This window comes from Thalassophryne amazonica, chromosome 11 (assembly GCF_902500255.1).
Source record: "Thalassophryne amazonica chromosome 11, fThaAma1.1, whole genome shotgun sequence".
Lineage (NCBI taxonomy): Eukaryota > Metazoa > Chordata > Actinopteri > Batrachoidiformes > Batrachoididae > Thalassophryne > Thalassophryne amazonica.
Window position 1 is genome coordinate 51,450,871 of NC_047113.1, and position 24,977 is coordinate 51,475,847.

Consider the following 24,977-nt stretch of genomic DNA (forward strand, 5'->3'; position numbering starts at 1 on the left):
GTCATTGTTTTTGAGTTATTGTGTTAAAAATACTGAAGGGGCTTTGTCTCTCTATTCACTCATGGCATTTTACAGGGTAGGATTTTCTAAATGTTACCCATCATGTGATGTTGAACAAGCAAAGCACTTTTGTAGAGTGAAGAGAAAGTGCATCATATGAGAGTAGAAATGGTATATCAGCACTCTGTGTCACCAGAATGTGCAAAGCAGCATGCCGCAGTGAGGGCTGGGATTCTTACACTGCACCGTGCATGCTCAATATGAAAGTAAACTGATGGCTTAAACTTCCTATTTCAATAGAACAAGCAAAAAAATTAAAACTGGGACTGCCAGTAACTCAAGTGACGGCTTTAATCAAACACTGAATGTGCTAACAGTGAAACTAAAAAAGAAAACAGAAGATTAAAAGAAGATGTTTCTGTAAATATTGTGCTGTTTATGTTTACTAAAGCCCTGTAAATAGTTAAAAAATAACTGTATATTATTCTTATTTTATAGTTGATTATTTAGTGTTTTTTTTTTTATATTTTGAACCCTGGGTGCAAATTACTTACTATAATGTTTTCTGTATAATAGACTTCCCTACAAGTGCTAATTTCTTCACCAAATTTTTTAAATATACAATTGTAAATGTCTCTTTGTGCTGGAAAAGAAAACTTTCTTTTTAATATTCAGTGTCAGTATTTTAAAATAAGCAAATAAAGAAAAGATTAGGGCATGCTTTACTCGCTCATGGCCTTACCTGGCCCCCGGGCCACAACATGGAGACACATCATATACTCGTTATGCACAGAATGGGAGTTATTAATACATTTTCTTTTAAAAACTTCAATGTTAAATCATCAGACATTTTCTGGAAATTTCTTCCGAATCAAATGTGTGAACTTTAACCCCTGTTTCGTTCAGTGAAGTGAAACTGACTCGGAGACTCTTTTTTTAGGCGGTTCTTTATTGATCCTGTTAGCAGTGACTCTTCACATTCCAGCTTTCTGCGAGCCCACGCTGTTGACTGTCTGCAGCGGAGCGCTTTGACAGGAAATCCAACCAAAGATAAGTTCATTTTTTTAGTCGGTATCTGATTTCCTCCCACTGACGATCAAGCCACCAGAACGACACCAGTTTCAAAGCTTCAGCTGTGTGCGGACTCAAACTGAAACAACACCATTTCTCTGTGGCACCGGGCTAAGACACACTTGTTCTGGTGAGTAACAATAACTACTGGCCCTCATGAGAGAAATTCCGACAGTTTTGAGTTTTACGAGCGTATTTTGAAACGTGATTTAGATAAGCTTCATCTTAGCCAAACTGTTTCAGTCGGTGCCCCGCCCCCTCCCCTTTTATTGGATGAATTACGATAAACAAACAAATGTCTTCTGATAATAGTAATAATAATAATAATAATACCAAACCTGAGAAGGTTAACAGGATTTATTCAGACAATCAGAATAAGACGAGATTTTACTATCCAGAAACTACATGTGCGAGTTGAAAGCAAAAAGTGTTGTTGTTGTTTTTTTTTTTTAAATCTTTTTAATTTTCCACAGTGAGGACTGGGAATCTGACACTGGAGAATAATTGGAGCAAGTTGTCCACTTTTTTCTGTGAATATTTCCCTAAAGGTTTAGTTGTTGTTTTTTTTTGTTTGTCTTTTTTTTTGGGGGGGGGGGGGGGTGTTGATACTTACAATACTGCATATTTATTTTTATGATGCAAAAATTAATTTTTTTAAAATTCAGAATAGATGCATGTCAAATTCAGTCACTGTTGGAAAGGTGGAAGTATAGTACCACTTTTATTCAACAGAGGGGGCAAGACAAACCTTTGTGACCTAATGTGAGTATTATGTGAAGTCACCTCTGTTTCAAATAGACACACAATAAAAAAAAAATCCCCTCTGATTAAATTTCTCAGACAATTATTTGCTTAAAGGAGTGGCAGCCAGACAGAACAAAAATGAAGGATTGGGACTAGCCTTTATGTGTACGAGGTCTATTAGAAAACTATGCTACCTTTTTATTTTTTAAAAAAACTATATGGATTTGAATGACGTGCGATTACACCAATCATGCTTGAACCCTCGTGCGCATGCGTGAGTTTTTTCATGCATGTCGCTGACGTCATTTCCCTGTGGGCAGGCCTTGAGTGAGATGTGGTCCCGCCCTCTCGGCTGAATTCCTTTGTTTCACACGCTGCTCGAGACGGCGCGCATTGCTTTATCAAAATTTTTTCTGGACCTGTGAGGAATATCCGAGTGGAAACTATTCGAGAAATTAAGCTGGTTTTCGGTGAAAAGTTTAACGGCTGATGAGAGATTATGGGGTGTTTCTGTCATTGTAAGGACTTCCCACGGAGCGGGACGGCGCGCAGCGCTTCCAGGCGCCGTCGTCGGCCTGTTTCAACCTGAAAACATCCTAATTTAAGGCTTAATTCACCCAGGACATCGTGAGAGAACAGAGAAGATTCAGAAGAGGCCAGCATGAGGACTTTATGCGGACATTCCACTGTTTAAGGACATTTTTTAATGAAAGACGTGCGCGCAAATTCACCGAGTCGTTTCCGTGACGACTCGGCGAATCTGTGTGCGCTGCGACAGGAAAAACACCTCCGTGTTGAAAACCATTTGTAATTGGGCATGTTCCAACTTGCCCGTTAAGGTTTCCAACACGGAGGTGTTTTTCCTGTCGCGACCCCCCGCGGTCGGGTCCGGCCCGACATGCGACTCTGCCTGCACGTTCTTTCATTACAAAATGTCCGTTAACAATGGAATGTCCGAATAAACTCCTCATGCCGACTTCTTCTGAAAGTTCTCTGTTCTCTGATGACTTACTGGGTCAACAGAGCCTGAAATGTGGAAGTTTTCAACTTGAAACGGTGAGACGCTGCCGCGTCGAAGCGCAGATCGCCGTCAGGTGCCGTGGGCCGTCCTTACGGCGACACTACCAGACCAAAATCTCTCATCAGCCGTTAAAATTTTTACCGAAAACCAGCTGAATTTATCGAATGGTGTCCACTCAGTTGTGCCTTACAGTTTTGAAAAAATTTTGATCAAACAAAGCAGCAGTCTCTGAGCCATTCCTAAACAATGAAAAAATCGACGAGAGGGTGGGCCACTCCTCACTCAAAGACTGCCCACAGGCGAATGACATAACCGACAGGCGTGAAAAAACTCTCGCATGCCCACGAGGGTTCAAGCATGTCTGATGTAATCACACGTGATTCAAATCCATATGGTTTTTGAAAAAAATAATAAGGTCGGATACTTTTCTAATAGACCTCGTATGTTTAAACATTGAGATGCGCCAACTTTTCTTGAGCCAAATCCGTGTTGGACCAAAGTGAGGAGTCCAACTCTCTCGGCCGCTCACCTTAGAGCGGCTCGCTACAGCAGCAGAAGCAGGAAAATGGCATCTGATTTTCACTTTGAACATGAAAAATATTAGTCCAAGATAGCAAAAACAGGTCCCTGTATGATGTGCTGTGACACACATCATGATATACCAATTAAGTTATTTTTACCACTTTTTATAGGGTTAAAGATACACTTACAGGCAGGCAGCTTACTTTAAAAAACAAACTTTTATTAATTTAATTACAAATATGTAGTGGGGTTCTGGTTGTCAAAAAGTATGGAAAAAAATATGATTTATAATAGGCAGCCTTTTGAATGGTATTATTTCACTCTACAATTTCTCAGGTTTCACGATATATATCATATTTATGTACCTTTCCTACCTGTAAATTTAAATATTATCAGTTATCAAGTTGATCACCAATGAATATGGCTTTATACACCCTTCAGAAAACCATACACTCTGAGGCCGAAGGCTCTTATACAGGGTGTATCATATACCTATAAATGATAAATGTTGTATTGTTTTCTGAAAGGTGTAAAAAGCCATATTCATTGGTGAACAACTTGATAACGATTTTATCATATACAGTGGTCCCTCATTTATGTTACGTTCTAAAAATAACCCGCGATAGGCGAAATCCGCGAAGTAGTCAGCGCTATTTTTTACAATTATTATAGATGTTTTAAGACCCCTCACTACACACTTTATACAATTTTCTCAAACAGGCATTAACATTTTCTGACTTTTCTCTCCTGTGTAAACACTCAAAGTTCAAACCTTAGTAGAAAAAAAATAGAACGTTTTCCTATAAATAATTATGGTGGCTTTTAGAACTAACAAATTTAATTTTAATGATCAACCTATGAGGTTGGACACGTAAGAAATTATTAATAGTGACTCATCAGTATTTCACAGTTCCTCTGACCGCGCCTCTTCGTCGTGGCGCCCCTCCGCTGTCCGGATTGGCTGATTACTCGGGTGGTATGAAAAATATTACCGTCCACGAAAAGGGTGTATTGCTATTTATTCTTTAGTGTTTTATCCAATCATATTGTTGTATCATTTATAGGTATATGATAATAGTATTTATTTTTCCATGCTTGTGCCTTGAAAAAAAATTTCATAATATGATTTCACTCACCCTTAAAGTGGATCATATTATATTATGCCTCCCACCCATCACTGCAATGGCTCATTTGTTCCACTGTGTGGCACAGGCCATAGGATACTGTCATAGGTTAGTGAAAGTTACACTTTACTCTGCGAGTGTTGTCATGGGGTAGTGATGATCTCAAGGTTACAGAGTAATCAAAAAGATCCTTGTTTCAATAAATGGGTGACAAGCTGCTTCCTATTAGACTTACAGCTGTAAAAGAAAGGCTGATTACAAATGAAAATTTGAAATTTGAGTCTTCGTTATGGAGCTACTGCTTAGAATCCAACCCGATCAGCTGACCTGAACAACAACTGAGCATGAATTTCTGCTGAAGGCAAGACGCCCAAAGAACAAACAGGAACAGCTGCAGTGAAAAGCGAGGGGTGTGTGTATGTGTGAATGCCACATTTATGAAAGTCATTATCTGCAAAAGATTTTTGACAAGTATACTCTAAAAAAGGAACTGCTGTCGCAATGAGAAAAATTGGTGTAACAATTTGCATAGATTTTTTTTAAAGTTATTGCAACTTAGTTATTTCAACTTTCAACTGAGTTAATGCCACAATAATCTCTAGTTAAGTTTTGTGTGCGTGTGTGTGTGTGTGTGTGTGTGTGAGAGAGAGAGAGAATGAATGATTGAACTTAAGGCACCATTGTAAAGCACTTTCAGCATCTGAATCGAATGGAAAAATCATGTAGAAATACAGTCTATGAGAATGTGTGGTTATGTTAAATTGTGCAGTTACATTAGGACCCTAAAGGGGTGCAACAAAAGTGCATTGTGCTCATGGTCATTATTTTCTTTCAACTCCAGTATACTGTAGCACACATTTCCACACACAACTCCAGTTCAACAAGGAGAAACATGCTAATTGCACCTCCCAGTTAAGTACTAATTGGGATAAAGTCTGCATCACTTTTGAGCATGAGATTAACCGATTACGAATCAGCTGTTAAATTAATCAGCAACTATTTTGATAATTAATTAATCAACTGGGGCATTTGAAGAAAAAAAAAAAAATCCAAATACTCTGAAATCAGCTTTTTAATACCTGAATATTTTCTGGTTTGTTTTAGTAGTTTATTTACTCTTGTCTGGCTGTAAACAGAATGTGTTTTCTGACATTTTATAGACCAAACAACTAATCAGTTTATCTGAAAAATAATCAGTTGAATATGAAAATAATTCTTTTATGAGAACACATCAAATAATTTTAATTGCACTATGAGCTGATCCAGTTATGTTGAGAAATCAACATAAAAATGAAGGTCAAATAACAAATGCAAACAAAAGAGCAGAAATTAAAACAGAGCACATACTGATTCAGAAATACAATTTAAATATGCAAATATAAAAACTGTGCAGCGATAACATTTCAGTGAACTGTAAGACGTTGCACTAAAGATATAAGCATATTGTGTCCATGAAGATCACATTATAATGAAGCGTTGAAAATTTGGTTTAGTCTATTAGTTTGTTAGAATTCTGTGTTAAAGGTTAAGTTGTGTCTTTGTGACAGACTGCAGCATTAAGCAGAAGCAGCAGCGTTTTGGAGCTGAAAGTAAAGCCTGATGGAAGAATTGTTTGTGGAACTTCACAGCGGTGGAACACAGCTCCACCTCGAACAGGAATAAAGGTATGTACTGAGAGAGTCAAAACCATCTTATTGACAAGGATAAAAAGGAAAAACCCATTGCGCAAATGTGTCATTGAGAAAGAAAACTACACAAAGTGTACTGCGCTTTGAAGTTCACTGCCAGCGTGAAAGAAATCAACGCATTGAGCTTAAAAATCTCTGGCGGTTTGAGGGAGGTGTAACATCACTGATATGAAAGAGAAAAGAAAAACGTAGATCATGTTCTTGATGTGTTACTGCAAGACAGATATGGCTCTTTGTGGATCTGATACAGATCCATTTGATGGCATATCTTGAGAAATACATGGTGCCTAAATTTTAGGGGGTAAAATGCTTTAAGCCACTGAGAAAATAAAATTTTACCAAAAGTGAGAATTGCCTAATTATTTCCTAATTTATTTGTAATGTAAGTGTTCATTTATAAGCATTAAATACATTTAAAAGTGGATTTAGTAATGATGAAGGTGGTTTTCATGGCAACTAATGCTAAGTTTCATATCACAGTGATACAATACCCTGTTAATGCATTATCAAATCAAAATCTCCCAAAATTTCCTGTATAATTTCCTGTACTGTTGTCTATTGTGTCGGTAGCATGGCCCAACCAGAGGGTCGCCCCTTTGAGTTTGGTCTGCTTGAGGTTTCTTCCTCATATCATCAGCGGGAGTTTTTCCTTACCACTGTCGCGTGTGTGCTTACTTGTGTGAAGCGCCTTGTGGTAACTTTGTTGTGATTTGGCACTATATAAATGAAAATAAATTGAAATTGAAAATTGACACTGGATCACGGGATCACCTATGATTACATAGGCACTTGAATTAAACCTACCAACAGGAAGATAAACAAATGCTCTTGGTGGAGGTGATTAAGAAATACAGGCTACATTCAAATACATGACAAATGTTTTTGAAAATGATTTAGATTGGTGCATCTTTGTACCTCACACCCGATTAATATATAAATTACAAAAGTAGGGCATTGTGAAAAACAAGGGAGCAGCCAAAGGAACTTTACGTAGTACTGTATCTACAAGATGTAAGATTTTTACAGATGACACAAACCGTATCACCCAATTTTGTATTTGGTTGATTCACAAATAGTACAAGATGATATCGATAATTTATTATTATGGTCAAAAGAATGTTTATTAGGTTTTAATGAGGCTGAATGTAAAGTGTTACACATAGGAAATAGAAATCCTACTTATGATTATTTTATGACTGTAACTGTATTAGGAACTGTGAGTGAAGTGAAAGATCTGGGTGTGTTAGTAACTGACAGTCTGTCCTGTCCTCTAAATATATTGCCAAGGCTGCAGCTAAGACAAATAGTGGACCAGGTATGATCAAGTGAGCATTCACTTATATAGATAAAGAGTCATTTTTAATATTATACAAAAGTTATGTTCAGCCTCTTTTTGAATATTGTGTACCTCTGGTAATCTTTTTTAGAAAGAGATGAACAATTTTTAGAAAAGGTTCGGAGGTGGGTAACTAAATTAGTACCTGAATTATAGCATATGTCCTATGAGGATAGGTTGAAGAATGCAGAGTTAATAACTTTGGAAAGCAGAAGAGTTAGAGGGGACTTAATTGACATGTACAAATTAATGTATAATTTTGAATTAGTTAATTTTAGTATTTTCTTTGAGAAAAAAGGTATAGTGGACTTGACTCAGTCTGTTGATTTTGTTGTTTTATTTGTATGATGTGTGCTTTATATACTTTTATGTATTTTCTTATACACTAATAAATGAATTGTGAATTATCTCAGTGTTTCTTCTCCCTTTGAAAGTTTTCTCATCTGCTGCCTTGGAATTGAGAACTGACTCCAATGGAATTGGTCACCAGCAGCCCTAACCAGTCAGTGGAATTCATAGCGCAACTGAACTACACCTGCCACTTTGATGAGGAGTTTAAATACATCCTGCTGCCCGTCTCCTACAGCCTGGTGTTCGTGTTCGGCTTGGTGCTCAATGCAACGGCTTTGTGGATATTTGTCATGAAGATGCGCCCGTGGAACATGAGTACGGTGTTCATGTTCCACCTGGCCTTGTCTGATTTCCTCTATGTCCTCTCCCTGCCCACCCTCATCTACTACTATGCAAACCGCAGTCATTGGCCTTTTGGTGTGGCTGCTTGCAAAATAGCACGCTTCCTGTTCTATGCCAACCTCTACTGCAGCATCCTCTTCCTCACTTGCATTAGCGTGCAACGCTACTTTGGTATCTGCCACCCAATTAAGGCACTGACTCTGGTTAAAACCCGTTATGCGCACTACGTGTGCTACATGGTGTGGGCTGTGGTGACCGTGTGCCTGGTTCCAAACCTCATCTTTGTCACCGTGTCCCTGAGGGATAATGACACTGTGTGCCATGACACTACCAGCCAGGATGCCTTTGAGGAGTATGTCGACTACAGCTCTGTCGTCATGGTTTTACTGTTTGTCATCCCGTTCCTGATCATCATGGTGTGTTACTGCCTGATGGCACGGGCCTTATGCCGTCCTAGACTGGGATTATCTGCCGCCCAGAAGGGGGCCTCCTCACGTCGGAAATCCATCAAACTGATCATTGTGGTGCTGGTTGTATTTGCTCTCAGCTTTGTTCCATTTCATGTCACACGGACGGTCTACTACACTGCACGTGTGCTGGATCTTCACTGTGAAATCCTGAACATTGTCAACTTTGCTTATAAGATCACTAGACCTCTGGCAAGCATCAACAGCTGTATCGACCCTATTCTGTATTTCCTGGCTGGGGATCACTTCCGCACCAAGGTGTTGGCTGCTCTGGCAGTTAAAAAATGGACACGAAACAGTCAAACACGTAAACACGTGCAAACTAATCCAATCGGCAAAGATGACATCGCTCTTAATAATAAGAACAAAGACCTTAAAACCTATGAAGAGATTGATCAATAGAGGAGAACATTCTTAGATGGACTCAGTTTTACCCTTTAGATGAATCCAAACCATGTGTAAAGGTGTCAAACCAAACTGGTTTGTTTTTAACCTTTTTTTGTGTGTGTGTTTGTAAGTGTTCTCTAAAACTGACTTACAGCATGTACTACCCCCCCCCCCCAAACCTAATCTTTACACTTCCCAGCTGTAAGAACATCTGTTATTTGGCCTTGATTTCTTGAGGCAAGTCTTTGTAGTGCACATTTCAAATTGTTTCACCAAACAGTCTTTTATTTAATTGATCCTAGAGTAGTCTCTATAATACCATATATATATTTAAAGTTCTATATAAATGCAACATAAATTGAAATCCAGATTCAGGTAAACCAGCAGAGAGACAGGTGAAGAGAATAACTGTGTTTAAAGTATTGCTCTTTGTCTGACCACACAAGACAGTTACGAGATATTCCCCCTCATATGTTTTTTTTAATGAACAATGCAGCTAGTTCTTGAATATCGCCTGATCACAGCTGTTTTTGTATTTCAGCTTTCTCACAAGGCTGTTTAAGACAGAACAGTAACCACCCACGCCTCATTATAAGGAAAAGAGATTTTCCTTTTACTTTTGGAATTGAGAAATGGTTTTTGAACACCATTTTTCTTTCTTCAGTCTTGGTTGATTTCTGTAATACTTTGTAGAATGTGATAGCAGTGTTGGAAAGTTTTACTTGTGATGTCACAAGTGTTTTCTTTCCTGCCATCTTTGTCCATGTTTCTGCGTGAAGCAGCTCTCATACCTAGTTGAGTTTGTCTGACTTTTTCCAAATAGTGACTCTGTGTAACTATTGTGGACACCTCAGAGGGATCTTGGCACAGGTCGACAGAAATTGGTTCAACTCGTATTGATTACGCCTGAACTGCACTGATTATACCTCCATAACTCCATCACACTAAAGGCCGAATGAGCTCGAATCCCGTCCAAATGAAAATTTGACTCACATTCAGGAGGTGTTGAGGTGCATTTGTGGCCATCGGACAGCATTCTGAGCGCAATCTAAACAGTCTGGCACAGTCGTGCAGCTGCCTTGAATGTTTTGCACATGTTCAAAACATTTGTGGTGCAGTCGAAGTGGAAAAACTATCGAATGGCAGTTGAAGTGCCACCTGACTGCATTCTAAACAATCGCTTGGCGTGTAAATTCTGATTCTGATTACATTCGGGGGGATGTTTGGCATGTTTCCACTATGGCCGAATGTCCCGAATGAGCCTGAATGCACCACGAGCGCACCTTGAGTGCTGCTGGATTATCCTGCCGAAACGCAATTGGACCACAATCGTACGGCTTGTAAGTGCATTTTTTGAAATTATCTTTTTATTTGGAGAGACAAATATCCATCACATACATTTTTACAGATGTAATCACTCAAGGACACAGAGATAGATGGATTCAGAGAGTTTGAATGATTTGTCCATATTGCCCTCCTGAGATTTTTTTATTTTTTTGGATCATTCGTTATTCCAGTTGTAAACGATATCAAAATGGAACAGAACAGGGAAGTGCCACAAAATGGTCAGGGGGTAGATTCAAACGAAGCATTAGTACCGCTGAATGAAATCAGATTTGATTTGGTTTCACATACCTGGTCCATTTGGTCCAGATCCTATAAAAGTTTTCTTTCTCAACTTTGAGGGAAAATGATATCTTTTCCATGACATGAATCTCCTAAACAGTTTCAGTGGTGGGTGGTTCTACTTTTAACCATTTCCTTGTGATATATTTTTTACAGGCTGCCAATAGTAGAGGAAGCCAGGGCACAGTGGATCAGAAATATTGTTGTGTGGCAGCATAAACACATTATGCATATGTTTAGGTCATTCTATTGTGGATTTAATACAGCAAGTTATTCTTTATAAGGCTGTGCTACTTATGTCTCCCCAAGTGTAATTTACAGATGTTTAAATTCGATTTTAAAATTTTTGATTCACTGTGCCCCGGATGCTAATTCACACGACCCCTGTGTAATTCTTCAATTGACCCCTACCTGGCCGCCTAATGAAAATTCAAGTGGCTAGTGGGTTTTTCAGAAGAGTAATGTCTAAGGAGTATTTGTGCCGAATTTGATGCTTATATCACCATTTGCAGGATTTTGCTCTAAATATTCTCTTAGCTGCTGCACTATATGTATTCTGTATTTTCTTGTTTAGATAAATGTACGGCACTATATAATTTGGAGATAATTTTGTTGCATGCTCTGGACTTATGATACTATTTTTTATACTAATGATAAAAAAATTACCTGTATGAACCCTGACTCACCTTGAACTACTCCTCTTGCAGGTACCTAAAAAAAAAAAAAAAAAAAAAATCATCTTTCTCCAGTCCATTATCCTTCTGTACGGCTTCTTCTTCTTTGTCTTTCGGCTGTTCCCGTTAAGGGTCGCCACAGCAGATCAATCGTTTCCACCTCACCCTGTCCTCTGTATCTTCCTCTGTCACACCAACCACCTGCATGTCCTCTCTCAGCACATCCATGAACCTCCTCTTTGGTCTCCCTCTTCTCCTCCTGCCTGGTGGCTCCATCCTCAGCATCCTTCTCCCTATATACCCTGGGTCCCTCCTCTGCACATGTCCAAACCATCTCAATCTTGCCTCTGACTTTGTCTCCAAACCGTCCCACCTGAGCTGTCCCTCTGATATGTTCATTCCTAATCTTGGCCATTCTTGTCACTCCCAAAGAGAATCTCAACATCTTCAGCTCTGCCACCTCCAGCTCTGCCTCCTGTCTTTTTGTTAGTGCCACCGTCTCTACACCGTACAACATTTCTGTACGGCTTCAATACTCTGAAATGCCCCCTTGTGGACAAATGAGTAATAGGTAGTTAAACCTTTAGAGATCCATATCTTAAATCTGTCATTGATTCTATTTGGTTCGACGTCTGTATCATAGGCACACCATCTCATAATTTTTGATGCATCTATTAATATGCAAATTTTGACTATGTCCTGCCAGGACTTCAGAAAACTGCCGTTATAGAATCTTCTGGGATTTCCTGTTCTTGCAATTTATTGTCACTTAACAGGACTGTTATTGGTTTTCCGTTTATCTTTGTGCCTTCTACTTGAAAAAAGGTACAGCATCCGTGGAGGAATAGTCATTGTAACTGACTGTAACCTGGAACTTAACCTTAAAAAGGGAATAACATTCCACCTATTTATAGCAGATTTTACCTTTAAATTTAATGGGCGTAGTAAATGTCATACAGTCTTGAGATGTCCTTAGGCACTGAGACACCAAAATATTTAATGAACTCAGCATTCCAATTCCAACTGTACTTAGTCGTAATCAAAGATGGAGGGTCATAGTTAAATGTTAATACTTGAGTTTTATTAATGTTAACTGTACAACCAGAAATGAAACCAAATTCCTCTAGCAATTTCATAAGTTTACGGAGTGTCTGTGTAGGTTGTGTTTTACTTAACAATAAATCGTCAGCAAACAGGCCCAGTTTTTGTTCCCCAGATGCCATTTTTGCCCCCTTTATGACCTCTGCCTAATCAATTGACTCATGGGTTCTGTAAACAAGGCGAAGAGGAGCGGCAATGCACAACAACACCCTTTTTTCATTCCTCTTTCCAGAATAAATGAGTTAGTTAAGTCTCCATTTTATTCTAGCTGTTGGTTTGTTGAATAATGCTGGAAATGTCAGTTATAGCTGCATGAAAGCCAAATTTTGATAGTACTTTATATAAAAATGACCACCTCAGTGAATCAAATGCTTTCTCCACATCCAAACCTAATATCAGTGCTTCCACTTTTTGTTGTGTGATCTGTCTCATAACATGCAATGGTTTCCTTATGTTGTCTTGAGTCTGTCTTTGTCTTTGTCTGACAAAGCCGGCGTCGCCAACTGAATGCTCTCCCGTAAAAATCGGTCCGCCCCGCCTTCACTGCGCATGCGTCATTAGCTGCGGTTCACTGATTATCACCTCGTTTCTACTTCAAACTGCACTCCAGTCATCATCTATCTCAGCAACTGATATCTGAAGCTTTTGTACAACAATCATTTCCACATAAATTCAGCATTATTTCATCATAAAAGACAGATGAAGCGATCAGAGCGCCGCAGCTAAACGAACTGCTAGCTGATGCGTTCACTGCACATCAGTCATTTCCAAGCGTTAGCGTGTCGCCTCATTTCTGCTTAAAACTAACATTAGAATGATTTAAGAGGTTTTACTTTGTCATCTGATGGTTAATTAATCCATTTGATCGCTTTGGGTGAAGAGACTCTGTGGTAGACGGAGCGGCTGAGCTCCGAAATGACGCATGCGCAGTGGAAGCAGGGCGGACTGTTCGGTCTGTGACACCGGTCTGGTCCTCATGTATTAATACTGGTAATATAATTTCTATTCTTTTAGATAATATGGAGGTGAATAGTTTATAATCCTTATTTTGAAGTCTTACAGGACCATAATTCCCACACTCTAATTTATCTTTCCTCTCCTTAGGTATGATGTAAGTACATTCTTATTGTTCTTACTGCAATCTGGCAGCTGTCCAGGTACTATTACTGTGTTCCACCTACATTTGTACTGCATTTTTGAGGTTCATGCACATGGCGCATGCACAAATCACTCAGCGCGCAGACTGGGTGTTCGGACAGCTGTCCTCCGTAATTCTTATTCCCCCCAGATGAGGCACGAATCCTGTGTATATAAAAAAATATATATTATGACTGAACTGGTTATATAATTATATATAATAATTCATATTGGATGATTTTGATGAGTGTTGCGTACACACTGAAGGACAAATGAGAATGTATAATTGTAAACTTGCCTTAACTGCCACTGTACCACAATGATTTTCACCCACATTGCTTATTTTAATGTTTGTTAGAAAGTAGATTGATAGAAGTTACTTCATTGAAATTGTCAACACATTCCCAGTGGCCTTTGTTGTATCTGATACAAGAAACAATTCAGAACATTACTTCCTGATTCGATTTCAAATGAGCAGTGGCTGTGTGAATATGTGAACGCTGGCCATTTGATCATGTTCAGTAAATCTATAACAAATTGGGGTGGTGATGGTTTAGTGGTACCGGAAAATCACTAAGCGCCCTTGGGCAAGGCCATTAATCCCCTAGTTGCTCCCGGTGTGTAGTGAGTACCTTGTATGTCAGCACCTTGACATTAGCGTGAATGTGAGGCATTATTTGTAAAGCGCTTTGAGAGTCTGATGCAGATGGAAATGTGCTATATAAATGCAGTCCATTTACCATTTAACCTGGGTAATTGTAACAAATTACAATAATTTACAGATTGTTTAAAACAGTTATGGCGTAGCTCCCCGTCACAGTGGAGAGTAGAGTTGAGGTGACAAGCGCACACTGACCAATGGTGCCCTGGGTAGAGGCTTTTCGGCACAAGGCTTTTACAAAGTACAGTTCAGTGATTTTGACCTTTGACCCTTTGGCTCCAAAATCAAAAGGCTTCTTGTGGTCAGTATACACATATACTGTTTTAGTGACATTTGTCCAGCTCATGTATTGATCTGATCTACTGGCATGATGATGGTTCCTTTCACTGAAAAAAATCTTATGGCTCAGACTAAACAGTCAGCTGATGATTAACCATATTTGCACTGCTGAAAAACAGCACTGTACCATACTGTTTTACATACTGTAAGAAGGCCTATTTTGGGTAACCCCTTTGAATTTTAATTTTCTCCTAAATTGAGTACTTCTATTGAATAACATTAATGGTCATATTGATGTAATAAAAACTAGTTATTCTATTAAAATCAAATTGTTGATACTTGAAATGTTGTTAGGATGATTACTGCATCACAGGGAACACGTATACAAGAGTATTTTGAAGCCATATAATAAAAACTGTGGAGTGTGTTCCTGATGATGTATTCAGGTGCTGCTGTAAAGAATAGTCAAACTAGGTTTTCTGTGTGCTACACTGTAGTTGGAACGGTGTGTGTGTGTGTGTGTGTGTGTGTGTGTGTGTGTGTGTGTGTGTGTGTGTGTGTGTGTGTGTGTGTGTGTGGAGGGGGGGATTGTAAGATATGAATTGTTTAATAATGCATGCCAAAACTTTAATGAAGGAAAGGTTGGAAAAATAAATTAAAATGTACTCATTTCTATAGCGCCAACTCACAATGAGATCACCTCAAGGCGCTTTACACAACACAATACCGAAAACAGAGAAAAAATTGAATTAAAAAAATTAAAAGCACAATAAAAAGACAAAACATAAAAGACCACAAGAATAAGAACACAATAAAACTAGTGATAAAACAAGGAAAACAAATGGGTTTTCAGTCTCGATTTAAAAGTGTCCACATTATCCGACTGCCGTATATGTCCCGGGAGATCATTCCACAGAGCTGGGACACAGTAGGAGAAAGCTCTGTGACCGGCAGACATTTTATTCACTCTGGGAACACGCAAAAGTCCTATTTGGGAAATGTGTGCTAGTAATGTATATAATGTTTGCACTCATATTCAGATTTTAGATACCTGAACAGTGTGATAACAGCATGGTGTCCAATGTGCTTTTCTTCCAAATTTCAAAGCATTTCTACTTTGACAACATTCAGGCATGACAGTGAGCCTCAGCCTTAAATTTGCAAATGGGTGGTTTTTAAAAAAGTGCTTTACAACATACTTTCTTTTTCTTGCTGACATAATTCGAACATCCTAAATTTGTTGCTCTTACTTCTCATCTTACAGCTGCTTTGTACACTACAATAATACAATAATTCCTTTTATCACATCAAAGGAAAGATGTATTTTTAAAAGTGACAAGTGGTCATGCATTTTCTTTATGTTATATGTATAAATATTTGATTATAAATGGTCACTGTATATATGCAGAGTAAGAGATTAAATCATTTGCACATTTTCATCATGTTGTTCTCAAATACATCTATGCAGCAATACCTTCTTCCTAAGGTTCTGTTTTTCAGATATAAACTTTTAAAACAACAAACAAGGGCCTGACAAGAGTAGCCCCTATCTGTTAAAAAACTTTGCAACAGAACTAGCTCTGGCCTGGCAACCAGTCTTTCAGTTGTCAGTTGATACATTCACAGTTCCCATAGCATGGAAAACTGCTCATGTCAAACCAATACCTAAAATCCCAAATGCCAAAGAAAGCAAGGATTTTAGGCCCATCGCGTTAATATCAGTGATTATGAAGGCTCTCGAGAGAATCTTGATAAAACATTTAAAAAGTTCAGTCAGCGGCAAACTGGACCTGTTCCAGTTTGCTTAGAAAACTGGTTGTGGTACTGAGGATGCTGTTGCTGCCCTCATCCGCATTATCACAAAGCACCTTGATAAGTCAAATAATTATGCAAGAGGTCTCTTCTTAGATTTCTCATCAGCCTTTAATACTATTAAACCAGATATCCTGATCTTCAAACTGTCAGAGCACGGAGTTAATCCATATCTGATTCACTGGTACGCATCCTTCCTCACAAAAAGAGTCCAGCTAGTTAAATTGAACAACACATTCTCCTCTGCCATCACGACCTCTGTCGGTGCCCCCCAGGGCTGTGTTAGTTCAGCCCTGCTTTTCACCTTATACACTGATGACTGTCGTGCAACATCCAGTAATCAGTACGTCATTAAATATTCAGACGATACTGTATTGCTGACACTGCTGTCAAACACAGACAGTCCTGAGCTGCACCAACAGGGGGTCCACAAGGTTGTGATGTGGAGTAAAAACAACGCTCTGGAAATAAACACCAAAAAAACAGAGGAGGTGGTTTTCTGTACAAAAACTGTAACAGTAGCACCCACCATCATAAACAACGAAAGTGTAAAACAGGTGGAGTCATTTAAATATCTGGGTGTGATGATTAACTGTTTATTGTCATGGAAACATCACATAGACTTTGTTTGTAAAAAGACCAAACAAAGAATCTATTTCCTTCGTCGCCTGCGGTCTTTTGGGGCCTCTCATCAGGTGCTGTTGCTGTTTGTCACTTCCATCATCCTCAGTGTTCTGCAGTATTGTAACACTGTGTGGTTCAGCTGTCTGTCCGTCACTGCTACAACCCCTGGCAAAAATTATGGAATCACCGGCCTCGGAGGATGTTCATTCAGTTGTTTAATTTTGTAAAAAAAAAAAAGCAGATCACAGACATGACACAAAACTAAAGTCATTTCAAATGGCAACTTTCTGGCTTTAAGAAACACTATAAGAAATCAGGAAAAATAATTGTGGTAGTCAGTAACGGTTACTTTTTTAGACCAAGCAGAGGGAAAAAAATATGGAATCACTCAATTCTGAGGAAAAAATTATGGAATCATGAAAAACAAAAGAACGCTCCAACACATCACTAGTATTTTGTTGCACCACCTCTGGCTTTTATAACAGCTTGCAGTCTCTGAGGCATGGACTTAATGAGTGACAAACAGTACTCATCAATCATCCTTTCAATTGATGGGATAAGAAAAGTGTCCAAAATATCAACATAAACTTGTGCATTTATTGATGATGTAATGACAGCCATCTCCCCAGTGCCTTTACCTGACATGCAGCCCCATATCATCAATGACTGTGGAAATTTACATGTTCTCTTCAGGCAGTCATCTTTATAAATCTCATTGGAACAGCACCAAACAAAAGTTCCAGCATCATCACCTTGCCCAATGCAGATTCGAGATTCATCACTGAATATGACTTTCATCCAGTCATCCACAGTCCACGATTGCTTTTCCTTAGCCCATTGTAACCTTGTTTTTTTCTGTTTAGGTGTTAATGATGGCTTTTGTTTAGCTTTTCTGTATGTAAATCCCATTTCCTTTAGGCGGTTTCTTACAATTGACACAGACGTTGACTCCAGTTTCCTCCCATTCGTTCCTCATTTGTTTTGTTGTGCATTTTCGATTTTTGAGACATATTGCTTTAAGTTTTCTGTCTTGACGCTTTGATGTCTTCCTTGGTCTACCAGTATGTTTGCCTTTAACAACCTTCCCATGTTGTTTGTATTTGGTCCAGAGTTTAGACACAGCTGACTGTGAACAGCCAACATCTTTTGCAACATTGCATGATGATTTACCCTCTTTTAAGAGTTTGATAATCCTCTCCTTTGTTTCAGTTGACATCTCTCGTGTTGGAGCCATGATTCATGTCAGTCCACTTGGTGCAACAGCTCTCCAAGGTGTGATCACTCCTTTTTTGATGCAGACTAAGGAGCAGATCTGATTTGATGCAGGTGTTAGTTTTGGGGATGAAAATTTACAGGGTGATTCCATAATTTATTCCTCAGAATTGAGTGAGTCCATATTTTTTTTCCTTCTACTTGGTCTAAAAAAGTAACCGTTACTGACTGCCACAATATTTTTTTTCTTGATTTCTTATAGTGTTTCTTAAAGCCAGAAAGTTGCCATTTGAAATGACTTTAGTTTTGTGTCATGTTTGTGATTTGCTTTTTTTCTACAAAATTAAACAACTGAATGAACATCCTCTGAGGCCGGTGATTCCATAATTTTTGCCAGGGGTTTTAAATCTGGGCTTAGACAACTGCTTAAAATCTGCTCTAAGATAGTGGGACAGTCTCTGGATGGTCAGTATGAAGCCGCATATCACAACAACATGATGCGGTTAGCAAAGAACATCACCTCTGACCCCAGCCATGTCCTAAATTCTGAATATGTGCTCTTACCATCAGGGCGACACTGCTGTGTGCCGCGCTATAATAAAGTCAGGCTTAAGAACTCATTTATACATCAGTCTATCTTGAAACTAAATGAGGAGCTTAGTTCATAGAGTCAGAGTGTGAAGGCAAATGGATGATTGTTTATTGTTGTTTTCTTTGTGTGATGTAATTGTTTTAATGTGTGATGTCTGTTGTCCTTGTGTTATACGGAGCTGCTGAACGTGCGAAACAAATTTCAGATCCATGATCTGACAATAAAGTTCATATCTATCTATCTATCTATTTAATGCACAGTTTTTGGCCGTCTGGGTGGTGATGTTCGTGTGACTTTCCATTCCAACATGTTTTGAGGTTCAGAAATTAAACTTTGTTTCTTTATAAGTAACTTGTGAAACACCCGATGTGGCACATTAAAAGTGGATTGAAAAAAAGGAAAATTGTATCATAGTGACAACAAATCAAGTTTATTCCTGAACATGATACTCTTTTTTTTACAGATTAAACCTACAAGGCTTTGAAAACTCCAGCAAAGCTTCTGACCACCAGTGAACAGTGAAGCGGAGGCTGGAAGTGTGCGTTCATATGTACAGTCCAGTTCAAGTCTTAATTTATTTTGAATTTACATCGAGCTTGACATTTAGCATCTGCCATTTATGTCATTTAGAACAAAATGTACTCCACATCACCTGACATTAAGTTTTATCAGATTGTGTTTATACAAACCCTACACTTTATTTATTTATTTATTTTTACCAAAATCCTGCAGTTTAGACAACAAATGAAGGTCACTGAACAATATCTGGGATGTCCCTAAGAAAACAGAAAAGCTTGATACTTTATGTCAAATTTCTCTTCACTATTCCCCACTGATTCCTAAGGTGTAAGATGACCAGCGCCCCCCTGTGGTAGGATATATTCTACATGGTGTAAACAATAGCAGGCATTGCTCATATGAACTCATAATATTTTTATTCATTTCCAAAAGCTACTAAATGTCATTTAAATTTTGAGATTGTCACTGTTATTTTGCAATTAAAACCTGAACTTTTTTTTTTTTTGGCGTCAAGATTTGTCTCATAGAAGAAGAATGGAACCAGGGTAGGGTGTAGGGATGAAGGATGTAGGGTCGATGTGGTCCGATTTGGGAATATGGGCTCAGTTGCATGCATCGTTCTGACTGCTGAGCTGCAGTCCTTCCTCATCTTCATAGTGATGTTGCCACATGTGCGTGTCATCAGCTTGGTTTAGTTGTTGGATTCTGCAGCACTGAGGCACCTGTTTTACTGGACCACACTTGGGAAAGTGCGCTGCATGGTTTTAAAGTCACAGGGCAATTCCATGTTGTAGAATCTCACAGGCCAAACATTTTTTAGAAATTGTGGAGAATAGTGTTTGAAATTGTAAAACCAAACATTCACTTGCACAGAAAGAAATTTCAGTTACAATGATGTGGTGAAAGTTAGCTATACCATCTCAAAGCAGGTTTATCTTTTCATGTTTTTTTTCTCATCAAAATGTGAATGATTTGGGCTCATTTTCTGTCTATTGCATAAACTGATTTTTCATAGTCTGCATAAGCGTATTATTGTTTTGTGTTAATGAGAACATTGCACACCTCAGTTGAAGTGAGAAATTGGTTGCCAGCACTACACCTGCTATGGCCTAGAAATCATAAAAATACCAACATAACCTGTTGTCAGATTACAGAATATGACAATTGCCAGTCAAAGTACATTGTTTTATCAGCAGAAATTTGTTGTTTTCTAACTTTAAATTTAGAGTGACATACTGTAACATCAGTCACACATAATTATGCAATCATTCAGTTTATACGTTTGATTTGTAACATGGCAAAGAGCAGCAGAATGACAGTTGCTTGCTACCTTATATCCTAGAATAAAAAGAGTTGTTAACCCTGTATAGTTTGAAGACAAAGTTGCAATAAAGTTTATGAAATTCCTTAATGGCTTTTTTTTTGTAATGTCAGTTACACCCATAGTATTGCGTACCACCAACTTGTACTAAGTACCAATGAAGTTTCCTTCCCCTACCAAGTAGCCCCTGTCCCTATGTCTTACACAAGATAGGAACACTCAGGGGCTGGATGTTTTAAGTCCTGGTCACTTCAAAAGGCCTGCTTCCTCTCTGAATGTAACGTCAGTCACCGTGGAATTGCCTCACAGCTGATGCCATTTGACAGCTGCTCCACTTTTGTTGTTCCAATGATACCCCAAGACTGTTGACAGCATAGGTGTTGCTACGGCTTGGACTGCAGGTTTGGCCCCCACACTCACGCACACCCATCCCATCCCACGCCACCCCCCTTTTTTGCTGGCCCCCTATGGCAAAAGACAAATTCTGTACTTTGTACACAAATGAAGTAATACTGTATTTATTTGTTTGAAGTGTTGTTTCAGATGTATGTGTATTTTCTATCAAATGTAGATTAGGATACACGACATTTAATTTTATGCGTGTAGCATACAAAATTTACTTTTGGCCCTCCATCCAGATTAATATGTGGCCCTTCAAAGGAAAGAATGTGGCCTCTCTGATCATATTTGTGGTTTTGAAGTTACATGGTGATTGAAATGAGCTTTGTCACTTTGTCTTTTTCTAAAGCTTAGGTCTGATGGGCGCCAAGGACACTGCTGCTTCTTTACAATGCGGTGTGTGAATGCCAAATTGTACATATTAATAAAGGTGTGTGCATGTGTGAGCAGAAATCATATTTTTATAAGAAATTTAAGGTCTGTGGCATTGGCTGCTTTGTGTTACCTTAAATTCTCACCTTCCACTTCACGTGTGTACACATGACCAGGAAAACATGCGCACTCGTCATCCTTTATAAATTCCAGTTCATGTGTGTGAAAATGGTTTTTGTGCGTACATGTCTTTTATAAATGAGGGCCAGAGTCTCCTTCCCGTAGAGATAAAAGATAACAGGGGTCATCTAATAAAATGAAGCAATACAGCACATAATAGCAAAAATTAAATAGAAAACCAGTGGATAAAATACTGAATTTATTTTTTATTTCACATTATAATTCAGTTCACCACATTCACCAGATGACATAATGACTCATTAGACTGTTCTGTGTAAAATACAACACATTGTTTAGGTGTCTCTCTGCCTTGATGTTTTTCTCGCATAAAAGTTTGCAAGCTTGATGTGTTTTTTTTTTTTTTTTTTTTTTTTTTTAATGAATGAAAAGACATTTTAAAATTTTACTTGATCTGGTGCCATCTTTTTTAATGGTTTCCATATTTCATGCCACGCTGAATAGTGAGAGTTCACAGAAACATAACCGTGTTAACAACATAAAGCACTTTGGAACAAAGTTTGAACAAAGTGCATCTGTGTGACCTTCAAGGTAAACGTGAGGCTGCTTAAAAAGAAGAGAGTTTGAAGAAATAAGATTTTATGCAGGTAACAGTGTAACAGTCTTTATTCTCCTCTTTTGTCCGAGTTTGTGGTGTGGTGCATTTTAGCAGTTAACACACTTTATTTGTACATGAGCCAACGGACGGTAATGGATGCTTAGAACTCATTAACAGAAGACGTTAGCAACTGGGCTAGCCTGGATCCGGTTAGCATAGCAGCTAAACAGATCAAAGTTAACTTTATTTCTGTTTTCTAAATGTATGAACTGTTTCTAATATATTCACTGCACTGGCTCATGGCCATAAAGTTGGCAGTAAAATGCACCTTAAAGAAAACAGTCCTTTAATCAGAAGAAATGTTTTTTTTTTTCTGGTGAAAGAAGGGGATAAAAAATGCGAAACATGAACAATGCACACTTTGTCCAATGACAGCCACAGAAGCCTATAACTTCTGTGGCATCCTCACTCTTCTTTTTGCACAGTCACTCAGTTTTTTAGAACTGTCTCCTCCACACAGATTTACCATAGAGTGCCATACTCTTTGTAGAAATAGAAATATTCAGTGACTTGTAAATGTTCATGTATCCATCCCGTGACTTGTCTGAAGAAAACTGGCTATAAAACTGATTATTTACTTATTTATTTTATTTAGGTATTGTACCAAATGGGCTGATTACTTATGCAACCCATCATCTTGGCGTTTGTATTTAGAATTAATTTATATCAAATTGTAGAGAATTGCTTTGAGTTTGGGTTAAAAGAAGATAATTTTAGAATTTTTTTTATATTGAGAAGCCTGATTTACTTTTTGTATTTAAAATGCCATAAACAAATGTAAATGCATGAAATACCAAGGGCGGCTGAATACTTTTGCAAGGGGAAAAAAGCTGCAGGGGTGGTGGCCAAGTGGTTTCAGTGCAGAAGGTTCCTGGTTAGAACCCCACCCCTGCCACATTTCTCCATGTAAAATGTGGCAGGAAGGGCATCCGGCATAAAACTTGTGCCAGTTCAGCAAACAAAGGAGCAGCCGAAGGGTCTTACTATTTGCAGGTGTTATACCAAAGGGGCCCATTATTTATGCAACCCACCATTTTGGCTTTTATATTTTTTATTAATTTATATAAAGTTGAAGAGATTTGCTTTGAGTTTGAGTTTAAGGAAGATAATTTTTAAAAAAATTTTTTAATATTGAGAAGCTTGATTTACTTTTTGTATTTGAAATGGCATCAACAAATTAAAATGTGTGAAATACTAAGGGGCTCAATACTTTTGGAGGACTCCGTAGGTCTTGGAGTAAAATTAAAAGGGTCCATCCCCTCATTTTACAGACAGTAGTCTGAAGTTTAATAGCTTTGGGACAGTCTAACTTAAACGAAAGTGTCCTCACAGTGTGCATACCTCTGCCAAGGCCCAACAGTCCTCTGTTGATTTGTCTGTGCTGAAGTGTCAGCCAAAGTGGAAACTGCAACCAAAACGTATCCTGGACTCATGCTTCAATTAGCTTTTTGTTTACATCCCCCAAAACATTCATCCATATAATAATAATAATAATAATACTTCAAATCTATTGTTTAGTTAAAAACATACAGTGCAGTAAAAATGTTAATTTAATTTTAAACCTAAAAAACAAAATAGCTAATATTTATAAATAGTTGAGCATAAGTATAATGTGTGACCATTTTTTAAACACATTATTTCTTAAAGATTGTCTCTTGCATTTTATAAGAACAAGCAGAATTGGTCTTCACCAGGACCATGCAATTAGCAACAAACAACTTGACAGTAGTCAGGGCTGTTAATTTATTTTTTAAAGTTGAGGTCATTTTGCATCTTAAGAGATGCCAAAATGGTCCAAATAGGATGTTCACTGGTTTTCAATAGGATCTATCAGAACCAAAAAGTTCCAAACTGAATTACGCTTTTGGCCCAACAGGGGACTGTGGCCCACACTTTGGGAATCACTTCTATAAGTCTTCTTTGAATGTAAATTTTATGAATTTTCATAATGATGACTAAAATCTACTCCATCATTGCACAAAGAAACGTTGTGAAATAAAAAAAAAGTCAAATGACAGCTGTAGTTTTGTCATGTTTTATTAATATTTTTCACAGTTTCTCAAAAGCAAAAATGTAATTGCATTTGTGTAAACAAACTGAGTCCACATCTTCAGTCCTGTGGCTTTGACTGAAGAAGTTTACTTTAATTGCAGTTGCAGTTTTTAAAATTAATTAATGGATTTTTTTTTGGTTTGTTTGTTTTATTTTATTTGACCATCATGCGGCTGCACAGCTCTGAATTAATTCCCTTCATGTTAGGCTGTGAGGGTTTCTGTGCCCAAGGACTCTAAGGGTAGCGAGTGCAATCAATGATCAGATTCATACCATTTACAGCAAATAAATAAATGTTCCATTAATAGGAAAAAAAAGCCTAGAGATGTTTATTTAGCACTGGAAGTTCAGTTACAGTCTTTCTGTCAGTCTCCAGCCAAAAGTCTTGATTAGAGCTCAGTGTTCAAATTAATTTTTAGAATGCAGCATTATGGCTTGTTGATAAAGCAGCTAAGTGCTAAACCCGGAAATAAAGTGTAACTAAGAAATTTATTAATTTTTTTAATACAGTACCAAAACATAATATAATTCACATCAGAGGCAAATCACATCTGATTTTAAATACTGCAATTATTGCAACTTATTAACAGAACAGAATCTATGAAAATAAACTAGTATTACCAAAAATAATAAAATGTAATTGCATGTATCCATGCTTTAAGTGCAAACAATGTATGCACTGCATGGGGGGTAAAAAAATAAATAAATGAATAAATACACTGTGTATTAATTGTGAGGTGCACCAAG

General features: G+C 38.0%; 1 protein-coding gene across 1 annotated transcript; it reads left to right on the top strand.

Moving 5' to 3' along the window:
- The first annotated feature begins 944 nt into the window (after nt 1-944).
- p2ry4 (pyrimidinergic receptor P2Y4) lies at nt 945-9,633 on the top strand. The gene is made up of 3 exons (XM_034181926.1): nt 945-1,201; nt 6,030-6,146; nt 7,941-9,633. Exon 3 carries the CDS (start codon nt 7,980-7,982, stop codon nt 9,066-9,068), a length of 1,089 nt encoding a protein of 362 aa, XP_034037817.1. The 5' UTR covers nt 945-1,201; nt 6,030-6,146; nt 7,941-7,979; the 3' UTR covers nt 9,069-9,633.
- The last annotated feature ends 15,344 nt before the right edge of the window (nt 9,634-24,977 follow it).